The sequence below is a fragment of the Xenopus laevis genome, chromosome 4S (assembly GCF_017654675.1).
Source record: "Xenopus laevis strain J_2021 chromosome 4S, Xenopus_laevis_v10.1, whole genome shotgun sequence".
NCBI classification, from domain to species: Eukaryota; Metazoa; Chordata; class Amphibia; order Anura; family Pipidae; genus Xenopus; species Xenopus laevis.
The window spans coordinates 19,238,133-19,260,675 of NC_054378.1; the positions used below are offsets into that span (position 1 = coordinate 19,238,133).

At 40.9% G+C, this 22,543-nt stretch overlaps 1 protein-coding gene across 6 annotated transcripts in view; it reads right to left on the minus strand.

Annotated features, from left to right (window-relative positions):
• Positions 1-414: 414 nt before the first annotated feature.
• tead1.S (TEA domain family member 1 (SV40 transcriptional enhancer factor) S homeolog) overlaps positions 415-22,543 on the minus strand; it is a 97,069-nt gene continuing 74,940 nt past the window's right edge. For 3 of the 6 annotated variants that reach the window (XM_018259264.2, XM_018259267.2, XM_018259268.2), the window contains 9 exons: positions 19,391-19,402; positions 17,511-17,645; positions 16,661-16,707; positions 16,371-16,432; positions 14,216-14,340; positions 9,432-9,605; positions 3,269-3,409; positions 2,573-2,725; positions 809-1,120 (listed from right to left, as the gene is read on the minus strand). In XM_018259264.2, the coding sequence (XP_018114753.1) occupies positions 1,007-1,120; positions 2,573-2,725; positions 3,269-3,409; positions 9,432-9,605; positions 14,216-14,340; positions 16,371-16,432; positions 16,661-16,707; positions 17,511-17,645; positions 19,391-19,402 (963 nt within the window). In that variant the 3' untranslated portion in view covers positions 809-1,006. 6 annotated transcript variants of the gene reach the window in all.

Sequence of the window (22,543 nt, forward strand, 5' to 3'; positions counted from 1 at the left end):
ACATCTTCCTTGACTATTTGGTGGTCAGACTGGTGGGAAACTGACCAGCAGGTGGCGCTGTTGTAACAAAATTCATTCATATTAACAGTACATGTATCCCTTAATATCTTGGAATTATAAGAAAATAAATAATGAATGTAAATTGCAAAACTCACTCTCGTGAATTTTACATTCACTTATTTTAAAGATTTACTTATCCTTTAAGATGCTAAAAAAAAAACAAAAAACAAAGAAAAGAAAAGCGAGATCTTTGCGCTAGTACAGTACAGTTTGATACAGAAGGGCTGGTTTGGCTGCGGTACCTGTTTATAATAGTGATCAGAACTAGATTAGTTCAACTAAGAAAAAAATATAAAAACCCCCGTAAGTGACAGGTACATCCCAAACAATATATTTGACAATTTGTTTTTTTTCTTTTCTTATAAAACAATTTTTTTCTTTCCTCTTTTTAAAATAATTTAGAGAATTACATTCTGTATGCCCCTCCCTCAGGTAGTTAAAAAGAAACATTTCTCAAATGTCTCCTTACATTCATACCATTTCTTAGCGTTTCGTGCTTGAATTGTCCAAGCGTCATATTTTTAAGTGAAAAGTTTAAAAAGGCTGAATTTTTTTCAAAAGAAAAAAAATTCTGATTTTGTTTTTTTATCTTTCTCTCTCTCTCTCTCCATCCACCAGTACAAAGTCTACTTAAAGTAGGATTCTGCACGATGTAGCGTCGCCGTGAAACGCGTTGCTGTGCGTTTGCTCTGCAAGGCTCAGCGTGTCTTTGCAGTGTGTCAACTCCCAAAATAAGTAATTTTTTTAAAAAAAAGAAATAAAAATCTTTACAACCGTAACGTTTCACAGCTACCAATGAATTATAAACAGATTTTCAAAGAGACTTCACTGAAACTTGCTGGGTGAGACAGAGGCACTGCCACTTGTGTGAGTTTAAGTCTGTTTTCCACTGTGAAGGTTTCTGTAGTGTGTACGTGGGTAGGGGGTCGACCGTAGGGAGGGTCGCTCAATCTTTAACAAGCCTGTAGATGTGATGCTGTGCGCCGTGTTCGCTGTTTGAGACCTCGAAAACACACGCCATGCAGAGCAGAGTCTCTTGTGTGTCTCTGTTCGTGACGACCTGAATAGAGAGCAATGTTAGTCATTTTGTACAGTAGAGATTAATAGGGCTCATTGCAATAACTCAATCCTCTTCCAAACTGTTTGCAGTTACTTATTCAATCTCTTTGTGCTCCTGTACTGGTTGGCTATGCTACAGATACTCAACAAGAGTACTGGTTGCTATGGGTATATGAATTAATACTGGTTGGCTATGCTACAGATATAGGACAAGAGTACTGGTTGCTATCGGTATATGAATGAGTATTGGTAGCTAAGGATATATCAATGAGTACTGGTTGGCTATTGCACGGATATGGGACAAGTGTACTGGTTGCAATGGGCATATGAAGGAGTACTGGTTGCTATGGGCATATGAATGAGTACTGGTTGCTAAGGGTATATGAAAGAGTACTGTTTGCTAAAGGTATATGAATGAGTACTGGTTGGCTACTGCACAGATATGGGACACGAGTACTAGATGCTAAGGGCATATAAAGGAGTACTGGTTGCTATGGGCATAAGAAGGAGTACTGGTTGGCTATTGTACAGATACAGGGCAAGAGTACAGGTTAAGTATGGTCATAAAAATGACATTGGTTGAGTACAGGACAGATAGTGAAGAAGAGTACTAGTTAGTTAAAGCATGAATGAGTGGCAGTTGGTGATGGTATAATCGTATGAATGAGTACTGATTGGTTATGGTTTGGGAATATGGGAAAGTATGGCTGTGCTACTGTAAAGAATTAGTAATAGAGTAATAATTTGACTTGATACTGATATATGGAAGGATTCCGCCTGGTTATAGCAGAGATACATGAAAGAATATGGGTTGGTGGAGGCACAGGGATCAGTACTGGCTAAACATCATGGCTGATAAAGTTCTATGTTTTCATGGGACAATCTGATTCCTCTTTAGAAATAAACTCTGTTTTGCTTTATGGCAGTGTTTCTAAATATCTGAGTCAGAGATATACCAGTAGGACTAGTAACAAGCTTCAATGTCCTTAATGGGAAGGGGCAGCTCTGCTTCCAGAAGAAGTGAGAGACCAATGTATTGGAGTGAAGGCTGACAGTTGCCTTTGGTGCAAAACCTTAGGGAAAGGTATCTGTGTGATGTTTGTATCCCTTGAAGCTCCAGCGAGGAAAGTGAAAGGTAACAGAGAGGCTCTACCAGCAGGGAAGGGGTGTTAAATTCAGGGAAGGCCTTCCAGCAGATTTGCAGGGCATCAGTTTCATATATATATAGGACTGCCCAACTTGCAGCCCTCCCAGAATGCTTTTGGGCATGCTGGAACAGCTGCACCATCATGAGTCTGACAGCTGGGCAGTAAAGAAATTCAATGAACAGGACAAACAGAGGGCAATGTTTCTGGCCCTGTTACCAACAGAATATTTTTAGCAGGATCAGATTATCAGCGCCCACGGCCGTGCCAGTCACAATGCAACTCCCAGTAGCACCCAGTCTCCTTACCAATAAAATAGTGAAGTTTTCCAAGACGCTGTTCATCATGTACTTTTCCGGTAAGTGCTTTAGCTTGTGGATAAAATTTATCATATATTCGCACATCGGAGAGCGGTTTATCCTATATACAAATCGGCCATTCTCAAACCTTGCGTATTCTGTCTGCAGAGAGAAAAGGCACCAGGAGTTACAAATGAGCAAATGTATGGGCTATTCCTGGTACAGGGGAATACCTATGCTGCCATAGTTTTTGGATCTCTCTGTAGAGGCTATGAGCAAACTTAGGGGCTGTTCCTGCTGAATTGTGCTTAGTACAGGGGAATACCTATGCTGCCATACTTTTTATGGGATCTCTCTATGCAGACTATGAACAAACATAGGTGGCTGTTCCTGCTGAACTGTGCGTAATACAAGGGAATACCTATGCTGCCATAGTTTTATGGGATCTCTCTGTAGAGGCTATGAGCAAACAAAAGGGGGGCTGTTCCTGCTGAATTGTGCTTAGTACAGGGGAATACCTATTCTGCCATAGCTGTATGGTATCTCTCTCTCTACAGATTATGAGCAAATTTAGGGGACTGTTCTTGTAAAACTAGTAAATGAGAGAGAGAGGTTGGAAATCATCAAAATGGTCTCCCCTAGGTCACCCTAAGGCCCAGGCAAAGTGCCCTACCTGCCATATTTGAAAGAGTCATGAGTTCATACCTCTACTTTCTCCACAACTTGTTTCCCAAACGAGCAGACTTTAGTAGAACAGGTTATCGTCATGTTTTCTGAACTCTCGTACTGACTTGTGACACCGTAAAACGCCCCAGTGTCATCCTGAATATTGCAATTTAAATCCGCCTGCAGCAAAAAGACAAAGAGTGTAAGAATGAGCATGAAAGGGAAGAGAGATGATTCGACGGATTCAAGGAGGAACAGTGATCTGTCTCAAACTAATGAGCAGGAAAACATTATAGTCCTTAGTGTACTTCAGGAGGAGATGTATTTCCTGGAGTTCAAGTAACAGTCTCTGCAACAGCACTTTCATGCTTTATGGCAGAGGTTGTAATCATACATTCAGGAAACCCTCTATAGCTACGCCATGTAGGATAGGATAATAAGCAGGATTATCTACACTGACTTCTGGCTGGAGGGACCTGCTTCAGATGAACTAGGACAGCAAATGATTTCAGAAAACTTGGTTGAGGCAAAGCAAACCAAATCAATCTTTAACACAGGTGTGCTGCCGCCTCGCATGAAATGCGTGTCACTGTCTAAAATCCATATTGTGGTTTGCTGCGGTCCAAAGGGGAATGATCACATGCTGATTGGGTGCAAATATATATATATATGTGTGCTTGGGTCCTGGGGTTATCCGGATAACGGATCTTTCTGTAATTGGATCTTCATACCTTAAGTCTACTTGAAAACCATGTAAACATTAAATAAACCCAATAGGCTGGTTTTGCTTCCAATAAGGATTAAGTATATCTTTTGGATCAAGTACAAGGTACTGTTTTATTATTACATACAGCTTTATTCACAACACCGTGACTACCTGCTGACCACCATGAACTTAGGAATAACAATTCCATACACTAGCAGCGACACCATCAAGGCCTCAGCATCATCCGTCAGGGTTGAACTGGACAAAAAAAACAGATGGGCCCAAGCTGGGGAAAAAACAGATGGGCCCAAGCTGCTGTGGTCCTACTGATCCAGACCCACTACCTGCCTGGGGGAGGGCTTATCAGAGAGGGGTTGCGGCTGGGAAGGGGGTGTGGAGACCTCTGGTGCAGAAGCCCAATGGCCCCCAACCCAGTCCCACGCAGTCACTCTTACCTGCACCTATATTTCCAACCTGTATTTGTTGAGGTTACCTGACCTACTGCAGCACTCGAGCCTATGGAATGACACAGGGAGGACTGTGCCCAGAGAACCATGGCTGCTTATGCAAGGCTGAAACTGCAAAGTAAGCCATTGAGCTTTAAAGAAAAAGGAAAGCTACTGAGGCAGAGTATTGCCAATAGATTAGCCACAATAGTGCAAGCTATAACACTATTCATTCTGAAGAATGCTTTACCATAACAACTGTAGAAGCTCTATTTGTTTAGGATAGCAACTGCCATATTAGCTTGGTGTGGCTTCACTTCCTGCCTGAGTCTCTCCCTGCTTACTCATACTTCTGGGCTCAGATTACAACAGGAAGGGGTGGAAGAGAGGAGCAAACTGAGCATGCTCAATTCCAAGCCCTGGAGGTTAATACTTAAAATAGGAAGTCTGATACAGAAGCCCATGTATACACAATAAAAGGAAAAAAATTGCAGTGTTTCTTTTGACAGAGGACTCAGAGCAGCATTACTTTGAGGGTTTACTGGTGTATTTATATAGACTTTTTCTGATAAAGCTCACTTAATTTTAGCCTTTCCTTTTCCTTTAAAGAACAAAGTAAGGCAATAAGTCTTTTAGTGATGGAGGAACTTTCCATTCCCACCTTGGAGAATAAAGTCCAAGTGTTCATCAATAATAGCAATAAATATACAGACTGACAGCACAAGTGGCTCAGCCTTTTGTCCCTGTGACAATGATCCTTAGCATGCGATGGCCAATCAAGCTCAGTAAATGTGCCACTGTTCTCTAAAACCCAAAGGAGAGTAGAAAGAGTGTGGGCTTGTAAATCAGGAGGGCGTCATGCTGGAAGCCTTCCCTATGGCCTAATTACACCTCCTCGCCATTACCTGGCCTTTCTTTCCCCAGCCAGGCGCAGAAATTGCTGCCGGACAATCACACGAGGGGAAATAGAACACCACTTAAAATGTGTCAGATTCTTCCGTGCTTAAGGCGTATTGATCTGCGGCGCTGATGTGGCAGTAAGAAAACACTCGGCCGAAAACCTGCGGAGCTCAGGAGAGAAGAATTGGGTGATAATCACAATTGGAACACGCGAGGGGAGAAGTAATAACAGGCAGCAGCCGCCCTCCACTCAACAGCCAAAGTCTGAGAAATTCAATATTTTGTTCGTTTTTGTCTCTTAAAAAAAAAAATAATGATGGGACAAAAAAAAAAAAGCCTTCAAGAAAAAAAAAATTCACATTGACAGAAAATTGTCCTGTAATTTCTGTTATTTACACGGCGAGGGAGCTACCGGCCTACAGATACTATACATATTGTCTCTTCATTCTCTGATGTATGCACTGAACAGTGGCACAAAACATACACACGCCAGGGCACCCTTGCTTTTTAACACCTGATATAGGCAATCAGTGAGCACCTTGAACCCATTGAGGCTCCCTAGCTTGCAGGTCTGAATTATACCTAAATCTACAGGGCACCCAAGGGACCATCCCCAGCCTGCCAGTCATACTGAATGTCCAATCTGTGGAACACCACATTCTGACCACTGCTCTGCTCTGAGGGCAATGTCAGTGCTCAAAGGCCCCATTCCCTGCCTACAGCCAATCTCCTTCATGGGAAACAGGTGCCAGTTACTGTATGTTCCCCACCTGACGGCACCTAAAGCATCGGGTTCCCCTTCCAAATGAAATGAAAGTGGCTTCAGACTGGGAAAGGGCATTTTAGCTGCTGTGTTTCTCCTCCAGAGGGCTGCATTAGTTAATATGCAGCATGTGCCATAGAATTAAAGGAACGGTAACACCAAAAGATTAAAGTGATATAATGGAATGACAATATAATGTGTTGTAGCTCTGCATTGGTAAAGCTGGTGTGTTTGCTTTAGAAACACGACTATAGTTTATATAAACAAGCTGCTGTGTAGCCATGGGGGCAGCCATTCAAGCACAGGATACACAGTAGATAACAGATAAGTACTACTATCATTTAAATAAACAAGCTGCTGTGTAACCATGGGGCAGCCATTCAAGCACAGGATACACAAACAGATAAGTTCTACTATAATTTAAATGAACAAGCTGCTGTGTAACCATGGGGCAGCCATTCAAGCACAGGATACACAATAGATAACAGATACGTTCAGAATAATCCCATTGTATACTACAGAGCTTATCTGTTATCTGATGTGTATCCTGTGCCTTTTCTCCAGCTTTGAATGGCTGCCCCCATTGCAACACAGCAGCTTGTTTAAAGAAACTATAGTAGTATTTCTGAAGCAAATACATCAGTTTTACCAGTGCAGTACAACAGTATATTATATTTTCATTTCTTTAAAATATTAAAATTTTTTGGTGTTACTGTTCCTTTGTTTGGGGCTGCTGGGAGTTGCAGAGCTGGAAGAGAGGCCCCGCGCTGCTGAATACCCCCCCACGTGTTTGCAGTTTTACATATGAATGGCTATTTAATTAACTCAAAGCCCATTTTGTGAGAGTAGCATTATTTTGTTGTCTATTATCCAGTGATAATGAAAATGATTGTGAATGTGCCCGTATTCTCTACACACCTGAGCCTGACAAGATTCTTTCATCTTCAAAGGTCATTTTATTTATACACCCCCTTCCAACGGCAGCACCTTGTTATGATCTGTATGAATAAACCCAGTATATTGCGGCTAATTATTCATTTTCTCTACAAAACAGCGCCTTGTCCCCCCCGCTTGTCGGCACTCATACGCAATCGTCCATTCAATGGGATCCTTGTCCAATTTAAATTTCATAAATAAGCACCACATCAAACAGCTCCGCAGCTTGTCCTGATTGCTAGTGCCGGCACTTTCTACTGCTGTTTGCAATTCAAATTCCTACCAAAACACACAGGCATCTCATTACAGAATCCATCCCCCCTCCACTACTCTTTCTGAGGAGTTACAAATATGCAACACTCCACGGCCTCCCCCACAAAACAATAAGGAGAATTCTCACCCCTGATCAGCAGGACTGCTGTTTCCGATGGGGATCAGATAGAGCATTCTGTCCCAGTGGCTGCACAGATCCTATCTGATCCCCATTGGAAGCAGCAGTCCTGCCTTGCTTTATGGCAGCTGAGATTCTAGCTATCTGTATAACAGAGCATTCTGTCCCAGTGGCTGCACAGATCCTATCTGATCCCCATTGGAAGCAGCAGTTCTGTTCTGCTTTATGGCAGCTGAGATTCTAGCTATCTGTATAACAGAATATTCTGTCCCATTGGCTGCACAGATCCTATCTGATCCCCACTGGAAGCAGCAGTCCTGCCTTGCTTTATGGCACCTGAGATTCTAGCTATCTGTATAACAGAGCATTCTGTCCCAGTGGCTGCACAGATTCTGTTATACAGATAGCTAGAATCTCAGCTGCCATAAAGCAGGGCAGAACTGCTGTTTCCGATGGGAATCAGATAGGATCTGTGCAGCCACTGGGACAGAATTCTCTGTTATACAATATACCAGCCATAACGCAAGGCAGGACTGCTGCTTACACAGCTGTGATGGAATACTATACAGATATCTATTGTCCAGAATGCTTGGGTCCTGGGATTTTGGATGCCTTAAGTATACTAAAAAAACATTTAAACATGAAATAAATCCAATGGGAATGTTTTGCCTCCAATAAGGACTAATTATATCTTAGTAGTATGGGAGGAAGCCATCCCATAATTTGGAGTTTTACGATAACAGATCCCAAACAAAAATAGCTATGTTACACAAATAGTATGTTCTTACCACAGTGACATGACACCAGGAAATAACACTGGAAGAGCAGGCTAATGCTAACTGTATTTGACAGCTTTATGCAGAAGTCTAGGGTTTCCACAAGACAATCGTTTCAGTACATGAATCTATTGTGTAATGCTAATAATGACTGAAAACCACTAGATGGCGATGTAGAATAAAACAATTGAAAAATTTTACATAAGCCACTTTTTTAAGCTATTATAAAAGGACCAGTGACACTTAAACATGAAGGGTATTTTATATCCAGTTAAAGGAACCGTAACACCAACAAATGAAAGTGTTTTAAAGTAATGAAAATATCATGTAGTGTTGCCCTGCACTGGTAAAACTGATCTGTTTGCTTCAGAAACACTACTATAGTTCATATAAACAAGCTGCTGTGTAGCAATGGCGGAAATTCCAAAAAAAAAGGCTATATGGCACAGGATAATTAGTGGATAACAGATAACATTATGTGCTACTGAGCTTATCTGCTGTGTAACCTGAGCCTTTTCTCGTTTGAATGGCTGCCCCCATGGCTACACAGCAGCTTATTTATATAAACAAAAGTAGTGTTTCTGAAGCAAACACAGCAGTTTTACTAGTGCAGGGCAACACTGCATTTTATTTTTATTACTTTAAAATAATTGCATTTTCTGATGTTACTGGTCCTTTAAATATTATGTTCGGTTAGCCTGTACTCCATGTCTGTTCATAGTTTATATAACTATGCTGGTGGGTAAACCATGGAGGGCAGCCATTCAAGCTGGAATACGGTAAAAGGGCACATGATTACACAGGAGATAACAGAAAAGCTGTGTATAATATAATGGGTTTAGTTCTTACACCAGAAGGGTCAAGTTTACGGAATGCGGTAATATGCTTATATAAAAAAAAAATTATTTGCCAAGAGATTTTTGATCAACAAATAAAATCAGATCCAACACTAATAAACAGTCTGATGTTTGTTGATTTAAGCCTATTGTGTCAAACAAATATGTCTCCGCTCTACAGATAGCATGACTACAAATGATCCTGAAAAGAGTAAGAAAACAAAAACCATTTCCCCTGAATGAACTTGGTGATGCCAGGTTGGTATTGGTACCTCACCTACAATTCTAGTCCCCTTTGCAACCCATCTCTGAATCTTCTGGGGCCACTAACCCTAAACCCTGGACATCAACAGCCAATCATATTGTAGCATTGGCCAGAGGGCCCAATCTCAGCTTGCTGTTACCCCTACTACACAGACTCTCCAATCACCGTGGTTAATTGACTTACCCAGAACTTAACCAAGAAAAATGCATTTTGGGGTCCCTTCCCGAACAGTTCCTTCAGTCCTCCCTTCTTCTCTGGAAACTTGTCGTAGATCTGGCGAATGTCTACGGATTCAAGCAGCGGATCGCTGTAAGAATGATTTGCTTGTCCAATGTGCACAAAGAGGTGTTTGTTGTACTGTGAGAGATGAAGAGACAAAATGTCAGAATAAGGGAGAACACTGGGCACTGTCTGGAGATTTCAGCCCAAAGTTGGGGACCACCCTCCTGCTGGTGGAATGATATAACAATCCCAATTGCCCCGTGTGCCATTTCCGTTACAGTAACAAACCTTCTCCCAGGCACCAGTGTTGTCAATAAGCCTATAGGATCCAAGTTAAACAATCCTAGCAGGAAAAAATAAAGTAATAATAATAATACTCTTAGATTACCCTACTTTACACTATTTTGTACACTGATGCCAGGTGTAAGTCTTTATGAAAGCTTTATTTAGGAACCTATAGGATTTATATGGATGCTGTCATGGGAAAACATGTTGTTTTCAAAACACAACAGTTAGTGCTCATCCAGCAGAATAGAATTTGGATTTCTAAAAAGAGCAAACTGATTTTTTTTTTTTTTTAATTTTTAAATCTGACACGGGGCTAGACATATTGTCAGTTTCCCAGCTGCCCCCAGTCATGTGACTTGTGCTCTGATAAGCTTTAGCCACTCTTTAGGGTAAGGTCACACTGGGAGATTCGGGGAGATTTAGTCGTCCGGCGATTAATCGCCTCTTGTTTGGGGCGACTCCCGGAACTGCTTCCCCCTGCCTTTCGTTACAATGAAAAATGGCATGGCACTCGCGGGGCTTTATTTTCCGAAGTCGTCTGTAATTTCCTTGTGAGACAATTACAGGCGACTTCGGAAAACAAAGTGCTTTGAGTGTCTGCCCCCAGGTGATTTTCATTTTAGCCGGCAGAAGGCAGGGGAAAGCAGATCTGGGAGATTAATCTCCCTAAATCTGCCTGTGTGGCCAGACCCTTACTGCTGTATTGCAAGTTGGAGTGATATCACCTCCCTTCCCCATCCAACAGCCCATCAGCAGAACAATGGGATGGTAACCAGATTAACAGCTCCTTGGTAGATCTAAGAACAGCACTCAATAGTAAAATCCAGGTCCCACTAAGACACATTCAGTTACATTGAGTAGGAGAAACAACAGCCTGCCAGAAAGCAGTTCCATAGTGCAGCACTGGCTATTTTTGAAAAAGCATATGACCAGGCAAAATGACCTGAGATGCACCTACAAAACAATATTACAACAAAATAAAATACACATGCTGGTTCAGGGATGAAATTTTATACTGTAGAGTAAATTCTTTGCAGTGTTAACAGTGTAATTTAGAAATAAAAACTACACCATAAAAAATCATGACAGAATCCCTTTAACAGAGACTCAATGTTAAAGGATAGGAGTGTCAGAACTGGCAAGAGACACAGATGAAAGGTTAAAAAATGTGGCCCCTGTAACACGTGGCTAAGTGACAAATGAGCCAGTGACACTTCTAGTTGTGTGTGACCTTGCAGAGGCTAGTAGGGCACTATTCCAAAGCAGGCAGCATTTACAGGAGTGGGTTCTATCAAGTTTTTGTTACACTGAAACACTCTACAACCTCTGACACCCCTTAGCTGGGGGAGCTCTAGTTGAACAACAGCTGGAAGACTGCAAGTCACAGATCCTGGAGTTCCAAAAATATCAGTAATTATATGATGCAACAACAACGACATATGGACATATGTCCCACCTGCCAGCATGATGGAGGCCTGCCAGTCTTACTGGTTTCCCATACTGGTGGTCTTCCCATTAAAAATTAAAAAAGTTGGTTCCCTTTCATCAGCCTCTCATGCTCCTCAGACACAAGTCTGTGCAACAGAATTCCTAGTAAGACCAGTAAATGCATTCAGCACCCCCAGCAGGAGAGAGGATGAAGGGGAGGGAAAGGCTTGGACACAGGTCTGATGACCTGAATATTTATTTTTAAGACCAACTGCCTCCGATGATGGATGCAGCCCCTTAAGCCTCCAGTAAAAGGGGGCAGGTGTCAAGACATGGCAAGTGTATTTGATTCACATTTCTATTTATGTTTAAGTGTCACATGGGTGAACCCTTAATCCATCATGTTCTGTGCCAGTCACAGCCCCAGCTGGCATTCCTACAGAACAGGAAGGTGCCCAACAGCACCGGCACAGAAATCCATGTAGGGATTGTGTCCCTTTTTTTCTTCCTATTTGCTGTATATAGAAATGTTTTATTTCTCAGACCGGCTATGAGTTGTGTTATTCCCGGGCTAACTGCCTGCAGTATCTGTGAATATTTTTAATTCTCTTATTGGTCAGAGGTTAGAACTTGCGAATATTAGTAGGCTCTGATGTTAAAGGGATTTATAATGTAGTTTTTATTTCTAAATGACAGTTTACACTGCAAATAATTCACTCTACAATATAAAATTCCATTCCTGAACCAGCAAGTGTATTTTTTTTAGTTGTAATATTGGCATGTAGGCAGCCATCTCAGGTCATTTTGCCTGGTGTACTTTAGGATGGAACAGCTTTCTGGCAGGCTGTTTCTAATCAATGTAACTGAATGTTTTGCAGTGGGACCTGGATTTTACTATTGAGTACTGTTTTTAGATCTATCTGGTTACCTTCCCATTGTCCTGTTGTTAAGATGTTGGGAAGGAAAGGGAGGGGGGGTGATATCACTCCAACTTGCAGTACAGCAGTAAGAGTGACTGAAGTTTATCAGAGCACATGTCCCATGACTGGGGGCAGCTAGGAAACTAATGATATGTCTAGCCCCATGTCAGATTTCAAAATAAAATATAAAAAAATCTGTTTGCTCTTTTGAGAAATGGATTTCAGTGCAGAATTCTGCTGGAGCAGCACTATTAACTATTAGCACTATTTTTTCCCATGACTTTCCCTTAAGGGAAAACTTTCTCCTGCAGTGCCCGCATACCGTACATGGCATTACTGTGGCAGCCCACAGAACAGAGCATGTAAGGATGGCATGCCGTGATGGAATGAGCTTCAACACATCTGTGACCCTGAATAAGAAGCAAAGAGAGTGTCCGATATCCTGGGCCTCGCATGTGACTAATCCCACTCCTCTAGAAATAGCTCTGCCTGAGTTCAGCCCATTAAAATAGTTTCGTTCAGACTTGCCTGGCGGTGACCTAATGAAGGTCTGAAGCTGGGTCTCTCCAAGGGCTGAATGTGGATATATAAACTGATACTTTCACCCCTTCCAATGTCTAAATAGCTGTATTTTTCTGGGAGCCACGGGTGTGTTATACTAGCAGATCCATTAGGATAAATAGAGAAAATATATTATATTAACCAAACGTGTGCAGGAACACAGTGATGAGCTTCATGGAGCTGGATGAAGTCCAACAATCTCTGCCTTAGCAGCTGACAGTGCTAAAAAATATACAAAGTATTTATCTTAGACTTAAGCTGCCAACTGTTATGAATAACATACAAAGTATCTGTTCTCCCCTACTAGCTGCTAACTCCTGTTCAGTAAAAAATGGCCATAACCATGCAGTCATTTCAATTGGGAACCATGTGAGCAGTCATAGGGCTGCAACCAAGGTCGGACTGGGCCGGCGGGGCACCGGGAAAAAATCCGGTGGGCCTCCAGCTCTTGTAGGCCCAGCCAGTCCAGGTCCGCACCCACATCTGCTTCTAAATGGCGCAACCCTTTTTTTGTGCGCACTCGGTGCGCGTGCATGTGCACATACGTGGCGCATACGCCGTCATGGCAGGGGGGGGGCCGGAGGGGGGCAGTATCCCCGGGCCCCCCAGTCTGACCCTGGCTGTAACAAAAGCCCTGTTACCAACAATAATCGTGTAAGCAGAAGATGAGCAGAGCACTGAGGAATCCCTCGGAATCTGATATTCTATATGTCATCTAGAGCGTTACATACCTAGAGATCCTAAATCAATACTCAGCTGCCCATGCCCTCTGCCAAACAGACAGGTGCCAGGGCAATGTATTTCCCCATACAAAATGGGCATCTTATGTGGGAAAGGCCAAAATTGTCTGAATGATGAGCACCCGCTAGAGCAGGGATCCCCAACCTTTTGAACCCTTGAGCAACATTCAGAAGTAAAAGGAGTTGGGGAGCAACACTAGCATGAAAACTGTTCTTGTGGTGCCAAATAAGTGCTGTGATTGGCCATTTGGCAGCCCCTATGTGGATTGTCTACATACATTGAGGCTCTGTTTGGTAGTACACCTGGTTTTTATGAAACCAAAACTTGCCTCAAAGCCTGGAATTCAAAATAAGCTCCTGCTTTGAGGCCACTGGGAGCAACATCCAAGGGGTTGGAGAGCAACATGTTGCTCACGAGCTACTGGTTGGGGATCACTGCGCTAGAGCTTTATGGATACCAACCATGTACGGAGAAATATAGTTCTACTATAACCATTAGCTACTTTTTGGTTGGGTCCCCTTTGCTCATAACAAGGTTACAGATATATAGAAACATAGGGATAAAAGTCACCCTGCTATAGTTCCAGGGGTTCCCAGGGCACAATTAAGCACTCACCCCAAATCTCCCCCTAACTGGCCTTCAGGCTGGGCCCCCTTAGCTCATAACAAGGTTACAGTTATATAGAAACATTGGGGTAACAGTGATTCTGCTATAATTCCTGGGGTACCCAGGGTGTCAATAAACACTCACTCCAAATCTTATATTACAGAAAATCACAGACACGTGTTAAGATTAAAGAGCACTTACTGCATCAGGGTCCCGCTGCTGTTCTAAAAACGCTGAGAATTCCACCAGTCGTAGTTTGGTTGTGCCAATGGAGCGACCTTGCCATGCTGGAACAGAGGATGCTGGGGGAGCGGCAGGTTCGAATCCTGAAACAGAATATATGTCTATGTGAAACAGGGAATCACGGCTGAACATCAATACAGTCTGAAGAAAATCAGAAAACGGTCATCATATGGCTTTAATTATACTATATAACTGCCTTAAATGGTCAGGGCTATGATTATCATTAATTAAATACTTGAGAGTTGACCTTTAGATTTGTAGACTTTTAGTAAGATGCAGACAGTGCTGTTCCAAGACAATTATGAAATTGGTCTTCCATTTTTTTATGGTGGTTCAGCAATTCTCCAGTTTGGAATTCAGCTGCTGTCTGGTTGAATTTACCCTAGCAACTAGGCAGCGGTTTTAATGAGAGGCAGTAAGATGAATAAGAGAGGCCAAAATATTAACATAAGATATAAAATAAGTAACAATAACAAACAAATTGTAGTCTCACACAATAGTTTTTAAGGTTGCCTAGGTCTGTGACCCCCCATTTAAAAGTCAGAAAGAGGCAGAATGAGAAGACGACAAATTCCAAAACTATAAAAACACAGAAGACCAATTGAAAAATTGCTACAAATAAATAATTCTATAACATGGGTAGGTAGGACCAGTCACATGCAAAATTCTAGCAAAACTGAAAACTCTGCAGAGCAAGGACTTGGCAAAGGTTATTTACACATGACAAATATGTAACTACCCTAGTGATGTTCTGGGCACACAATTTGCTATACCCTCATACCAAACAATAAGGCAGTTCCCACTCATATGCCTACATTTGGAGAATGAATGTTTAGTGCATGAAATATGTCATAACTGTATACTAAAAACATTTAGAAATAATTCTGTCATTTTTATTTCTAAAGGACACAGTTTACACTGCAAATAATTCACTCTAACATATAAAATTTCATTCCTAACCCAACAAGTTTATTGTTTTAGTTGTAACATTGGTATGTAGGTGCATCTCAGGTCATTTTGCCTGGTCATGTGCTTCAGAGCCATTGCTGCACTATGGAACTGCTTTCTGGCAGGCTGTTGTTTCTCCTACTCAATGTAACTGAAGGAGTCATAGCGGTACTTGGATTTTTACTATTGAGTGCTGTTCTTTTATCTACCAGGGAGCGATCTGGTAACCTTCCTATTGTTCTGCTGATAGGCTGCTGGAAAGGGAAGGGAGGGGGTGATATCACTCCAACAAGCAGTGCAGCATTAAAGAGTAACTAAGTTTATCAGAGCACAAGTCACATTGACTGGGGGCACCTGGGAAACTGACAATATGTCTAGCCCCATGTCAGATTTCAAAATTGAATATAAAAAAATCTTTTGAAAACTGAAGCATTTTTGAAAAAAAAAATGTTTCCCCATGACAGTATCCCTTTAAATATTCTGTATCTCAAAACAATAAAAGTGGAATATAAATTCCATTTACAAATATAAAACCCATCTGCACATTATCTAGGAAAAAAAGTAAATAGCACTAAACAAAGATTTTCACACCTTTCTGGGAAACAGCGTTTGTAATAATGTTGGGTAGTTTCACCATTTCAAAAACAGACGGAGCAGACAAAGAAATCAGGTGTAGGCTTATTTTTTTGCACAGCAAAGCGCCTCCCTGGAGGTACAATTAAAGCTTCTTAGCAGCGCACCTGTGCTTCGGCTCTCAGGGGGAAAATCACAAGGAATTTAAAGTGTTCCTTGAAATGTCTACACTCGAAGGAAAAACTAGTGTGTCTGGGAAACCATTGCCCTGCCTGCCAGTGGCCATATCTGCCAATAACATATCCAGTGCTCAAAAACCAGTCCAGTTTCTTACTTTAGGCTAGTGGCCAACTGTTAGGTTTACCGTCAGGTTTAAGGTAGAAAAGCACTGAATTCCTGACTTTGAAGGCACCATTCCTGAGCACTCAGGTTATGGTACAGCCCTTCATTTTTAGTAAAACATAACAAAAACAAAATAACATTTCCTGTTTATAGTGACATCCAGGAGAGGTTAGGTACCAAGGCTACCTGTGAGTCCAGTAGAAGCTGGATGCGATTTGACTGAGCAATGTGCATTGAATAGAAGCATTACCTGGAATTGGTGCGGTGGCGCTTGGCTGAATGGGATAGGCTTGTTGAGCAAATGGCTTCACACTAGAAAAGAACAAAGAGTCATAATAAATATCTTTAAAATATATTTTAAATGTCGTTTTCTGATAAGCATTATGCAGATAATTGTGCTGTATAGGAGTTAATGAGCAATAAAATAAATAATAAAAATCCTTAATGATGGCACATAAGGGTGAGCCAGTTAGAAGCACCCGGCACCCAAAAGGTACAAGTCTTTGTGGGCAACAGCAGAAAGATTAGTGCTGTACTTACTCTTGGGAAGAACCAGGTTGGCCCGTCTGGATCATTCCTGGCCAGTACTGAGGACAGAATGGAAAGCCATTGTCAGTAGAATAAAATAACTCAGATGCAACCCTCTAAACCAGTGATCCCCAACCAGTGAGTTGGTTGCTCACCAACCCCTTGGATGTTGTTCCCAGTTGCCTCAAAGCAGGTGCTTATTTTTTAATTCCAGGCTTGGAGGCAAATTTTAGTTGCACAAAAACGAGGTGTCCTGCCAAACAGAGCCTCCTGTAGGCTGACAGTCCACATAGGGGCTACCAAATGGCCAATTGCAGCCTTTATTTTGCACCACTCAGGATCATTTGTCATGCTTGCGTTGCTCCCCAACTATTTTTACAGTTGAATGTTGCTCACGAGTAAAAAAGGTTGGGGACCTCCGCTTTAAATGTATTATTATTCCCTTGGGTATTGCAGGGCATACCAGCGCACACTACTCATCCTATGGCAATCCCACCCCAGCAACTCTGGCACTTAAGGGGATTAATAGTGAAAGGCTGATTTATAGTTTTATTTTTGCCTGGTCAATCCCAGATTGAAGGGTATGTGGATATGGTCATACACTGGAATGTGCAACATTTTAACAAGGATATAAGATGCAAATGTCCCTTTCCCAGGCACAGCAGCTGCTTCTAGTGACCCCATTACTTCCACTACATCCCACTAAATTTATTGCCCATTCTGCACACAAGGTGTCCCTTATTTTAGCCTGAACCTATCATTTTTATGCTAAATGGCTTCAGTGAGACCATAAACAAGGTTTCCCTATCACTATGGTAAAAGAAGATATTTCTCCTTTAGGAGCTCCTGAGAGCAGACTTACCCCGGGAGCAGCAGGGAAGGCAGGCCGGGGGATTCCGGGCAGGCCCAGCTTGTTGTGAATTGTAGTAGCCGACACGATCTGAGCAGATGACATGGCCGCCATGTGTTGCAGTGCTTTGTCCTTTGATGTCTGATCCTTAAACATAACAGTTTGCATGCGGTTACTGAGTGCTGTGCGGCAGGGGAGTGGGCAGCTCTAAGCGTGGGTATTAAACATGAGAAGCCGTTGGCAAAACGTAGTGAAGCTAGCATGCATCTAACGGAGGGACACGGGAGTCCCAAACACCAATTCCCTACAGTCTAGAAATAGTTATTCATTGTCCTTCCTGAGCTACCTACAGCTAAAATAGTTACAACAAACAGAAAAGTACAAATGGGATGATGCCATAGTTCCCATGTAACTGCAACTGTCGCAAATCATTATTGAAAGGTAAGTAAACTGCACACAATTGTGCCAGAGAAGGAAAAGGCACAAGGGTCTTGCTGAAACATTAAACACCCTAAAGGCCATCTAAACTACTGGGCAGGCTCTCTTTCTTCAAGTCAGAGGCATCACCTTTCTTAGACAACTAAAGCCATACTCAACAGGCTGTAGAAATAACTGGAGTGGCCTGGGGGCCTTGCAAGTATGAGATCCACAAACACAGCTTTATGCAATTCCACCCAACAGACTTTCCAGCCTGTCTTATCAATATCTGAAGGTAAGCAAATTACCTACCAGTCTAGAAAGGGCACAGTATGAGCCCCATATAGCTGCCAGCCCAGTCAGGAATAGCCTAGTCAGCCAGCAACATGGCCTGCTTCATACTATAGATAGGGGCAGATTTATCAAGGGTCGAATAGTAAATTTGAATTCAAATTTTAATTTACGAGTTTCAAAATCCACACATTCAAATCTTTATCCCGCTATTCGAATGTAAATTCGAATGTGAGATTTATCACACCTTGACCATGGAAACAGTCCGAATTCGAATATTCACCACCTAAAACCTGCTGAGTTCATGTGCCAGTCAATGGCAGAGATCTGTTGAGTCATTGATGTTAACAGCCTTCATGACATTCGATTTTTTTTTTCCGGGAGAAAAACCTGATTCGTACTAATTGAATACGAATCGAATACGATTCAAATAATTTCGGGTCCGAAACATTCGATCGAATATTAGACATTCAATTTTTTTCTTAAATAACCTCCCAGTCAAATTATGAGTATATTTGAATTAAAAAAAAAAAAAATCACAAGAATTCGAATTATCAAAGGTCGAATTTCGAATTCATTTGCAATTTGAATTCTTTAAGGGCCAAAGTATGATAAATCTTGAAAATTAAATTTTTTTTTAAAAAAAAACTCGAATCAAAGTAGAATAACTCCCTAGTGTAATTTGACAGTTTTGACCATCAAAAAACTTGAAAATTTTAAATTTGGATTTTGAATTTTCAATTCAAAAAAGTAGGTGTCCCTCTCATTAGGTGTTATTTCATTATACCGTGACCTCTGCTTTTCCAACCGATAAAAAACGAGGGCAGCTCGGGCATGAGGATTATACAGCCAAGACGAGACGAGCCATTAGAGATGGATACATGGTGTATGTGGAAATGCTGGTGCATGATGGGGCAAGAGGGAAGCTCTCCATAGCAAGCTGATATTTCAGGCAAGTAGAGAGACGTTCTGGCAAAGCATGCACGCTTATTACTCTCTAGCTTGGCCAATGGTCAGCGAGAGCCAGTCTTGTCAATGCTGAGTTATTGCAGTGATCTTGCCAACGCTTTTAACAAGGTGGAGAAGGACAGAGAGCAAGCAGAATCTACAAACAAAAGCCGGCGGCCAAACACTGTGCCAAGCAAAGGGGCAATCGGGCACGGTGGGGCCATTCAATAACTTACCATGTTTGTCACCTAGATACAATACAAATTGTGCGTTAGAAGGTTTTTGCGAAAAAAATCGGAGAGGAAGGTATTTGCTATAGATATAAAATCCAGTAGGGAAACCTGTATCATTGGCCAAATTGTGAAGCAGATCTTGGGCTTGGAATTTCACAATCCTCTATATTGGGAACTGCTATGTATAAGATGCACAGACTTCCAGGTGAGCAATGGCCATAATTTAGCAATGGGGGGCTGACTATTTTGTAGTAGTAGAAGTTTGCCAATGGCTGGAGAACAGAAGCTCAGTGCAGAATTAAGCTAGGACCTTTTGTTTAGGGGTTCTGTACACACAGACCTTTAGAAGGGAAGATCTGTTTTTTATGTTTTTTCAAGTTTACATTGGCAGTTATAACTATTGAACTGGTCTAACAAATAATGAAAACCGATTAAGAATTGCCCCAGAATATCCCTCTCTACATCATACTGAAAGTTAATTTAAAGGTGAGCATCCCCTTTAAATTATGGGAAAACGGCAATTGAAAAAAGTTTTGTTTATGGTGAACAATCTCAAAACAACTGAACTGAAAAAAGTGTTTGGACGGTAAACATCCCCTTTACAATGATTACATACAACACTACCCCCCCCCCCCCGCATAGTGAATTAGTAAATATGTTATATTGATGACACATAATGCAAATCACTTTTTTTTGGTCCTACTGGGACTTCTTTATGGCATATTTACCATGATATTGGGTAAGGTGAACGTTCTCTGACTGGTTTTTATATCATTTGAGCCAAACAAAATAAAAACACCAAAAACAGTTACATGTTCAGGTTACAGTTAGCAACATACAGTTAAATCACATCACAAAGAGTTAACAGACACATCTACTTGTGCACGACACAATGACATTTGGTAAGGGAGCAGGTACAAATATTTAGCCGGACAACATTTCTTAATACCTCTGCTGCTATTAAATCTTATTATCATGATTTCATAACAAATACAGATGTGGGATCCGATATCTGGAATCCTTGGGTTTTTCAGGATAAGCGTGAGCACTGTGCCTTATGATTGCTAAAAATATTTAGGGGGTTATTTACTAAACTCAGGTTTTTTTATTAAAGCCCAATGCAGCAAAAAGCCTGAATCCTAAAATCCGCCATCTCAGACCTGCCGAAGTTGTGTACAAGTCATAGGTACCTATACTATTTTGAACTTTCTACAGTCGGCAATGGAATTAGCCTGAAAATCCGACCTTTTCAGGCAATAATCCAAAAACTGTAGGCTTTTCAGGAAAATGGCAGAAAAAAATTGAGCTCAGAAAAAATTGCATGATTGAGGTTTTCGCTCAAATTTATTGGGGTTTATCCGAACCAATTAAATCAAGCTTTTTTAATAATAAATTTTGGTTGGACTTTTTTTTATTGAAATAATCAGTAAAATTCAGGTTTTAATAAATAACCCTCCCCAACTTTAAATAAAAACAACTAATGGGATTGCTTTGCCACCAATATGAGTATAATTATTTGTTTTAACATGGAAAAATAGTATCAATGGATTTCTGAGCTTTTTGCATGGCTGGTCCCATACCAGTGCGCCATGAACACCTATATATTGTTTTATCTTTGGAAATCTGTGTCTAAAAAAAATTTAAAAGTATTTAAACTATACAAAAAAACGACAAAAAATTTATTTAAATAGATTGTAAAAAATATGCTTTTTTAAAAAATAAAACATTCAAAAAATAAAAACTAGAAACTTTTTTTTAAATTTTATTTTTAGTTAATATTTTATGAGCAACATTATTTTTCTCAGGACTGTCTAGGTTCAACGCCCCCAGCTTTCTGGATAATAGGTCATGAGCATATTAGACATGACAAAAAAAATCTTTCAAAATGTTTAAGAAACATCTTTTTAATTTTGAAAGGCAACATGATTTTATTCTTTAGAGTTAACACCCCAAGCCCCCTAGTAAGATGAAAGGAGGTCATCTTAACAATACTAAAATGAAGAGAGGCAGATGCAAACCTGTAGAGAGACAAGGATAGTGCCTAATTAGCAGTCAGACTTAGAACAGCCCCTTGGGAAGAGAATTCTAATCAAGTATATAATTATCACATAAAGGAAGATTAATATTTAAAGTCGAGGAAAATAGGGCAACAGTGTTTAACCTAACAACCAGGAGATGTAGGGCAACCACGTAGCAACGGAGATGCAAACTGTGACATCATAACTGCTGCTTCGCACATTAAAAAAAGAATGAATTGAAAACTAAAAAATGCAATTCTTTTTAAATCTAGAGTATCTAGTTTACGAAGGGCAGTATGGGCAAACAAAAGCTTATTTTATCCGGCTAATGGTTAAGGCTAAGAAAAGAATGTACATGCATATTTGTTCCAACTTGCAGCCTAATGAGCAGTAATTAATCTCGTCTCTCTCATTGTATTACAACTCCATTCACATCAAAGGGATTTTTTTTTTTTTTACCATTGCTCAGTGAAGGGGTAAAAAACAAAAACAAGAAAAATAGGATTATCATTAGAGGTTTAATATATTTTGCACATTGTTAATCATAAAACAATTTCTGCAGTTTATCCACTCCGTCGACATTAGAGCGGAAAAAAAATACAGTACATCAATGAAGAATTTGGGAAGGGTCATGTGCCCGCTTGTTTGGATGGGGCTAAAATAAAAATAACCTTAAAGGAGCAGTAACACCAAAAAATTAAAGTGTAATAAAATAATGAATACATAATGTACAGATTGCCCTGCACTGGTAAAACGGGCGTGTTTGCTTCAGAAACTCTACTATAGTTTATATAAACAAGCTGCTGTGTAGCCATGGGGGCAGACATTCAAGCACAGGATACACAGTAGATAACAGATAAGTACTACTATAGTTGATATAAACAAGCTGCTGTGTAGCCATGGGGGCAGTCATTCAAATATGAAAGGAGAAAAGGCACAGGATACACAGCAGATAACAGATAAGTTCTGTAGTATACAATGGGATTCTTCAGAACGTATCTGTTATCTATTGTGTATCCTGTGCTTGAATGGCTGCCCCCATGGCTACACAGCAGCTTGTTTATATCAACTATAGTAGAGTTTCTATACCAGTTTTACCAGTGCAGAGCAACACTACATTATACTGTCATTCCTTTAA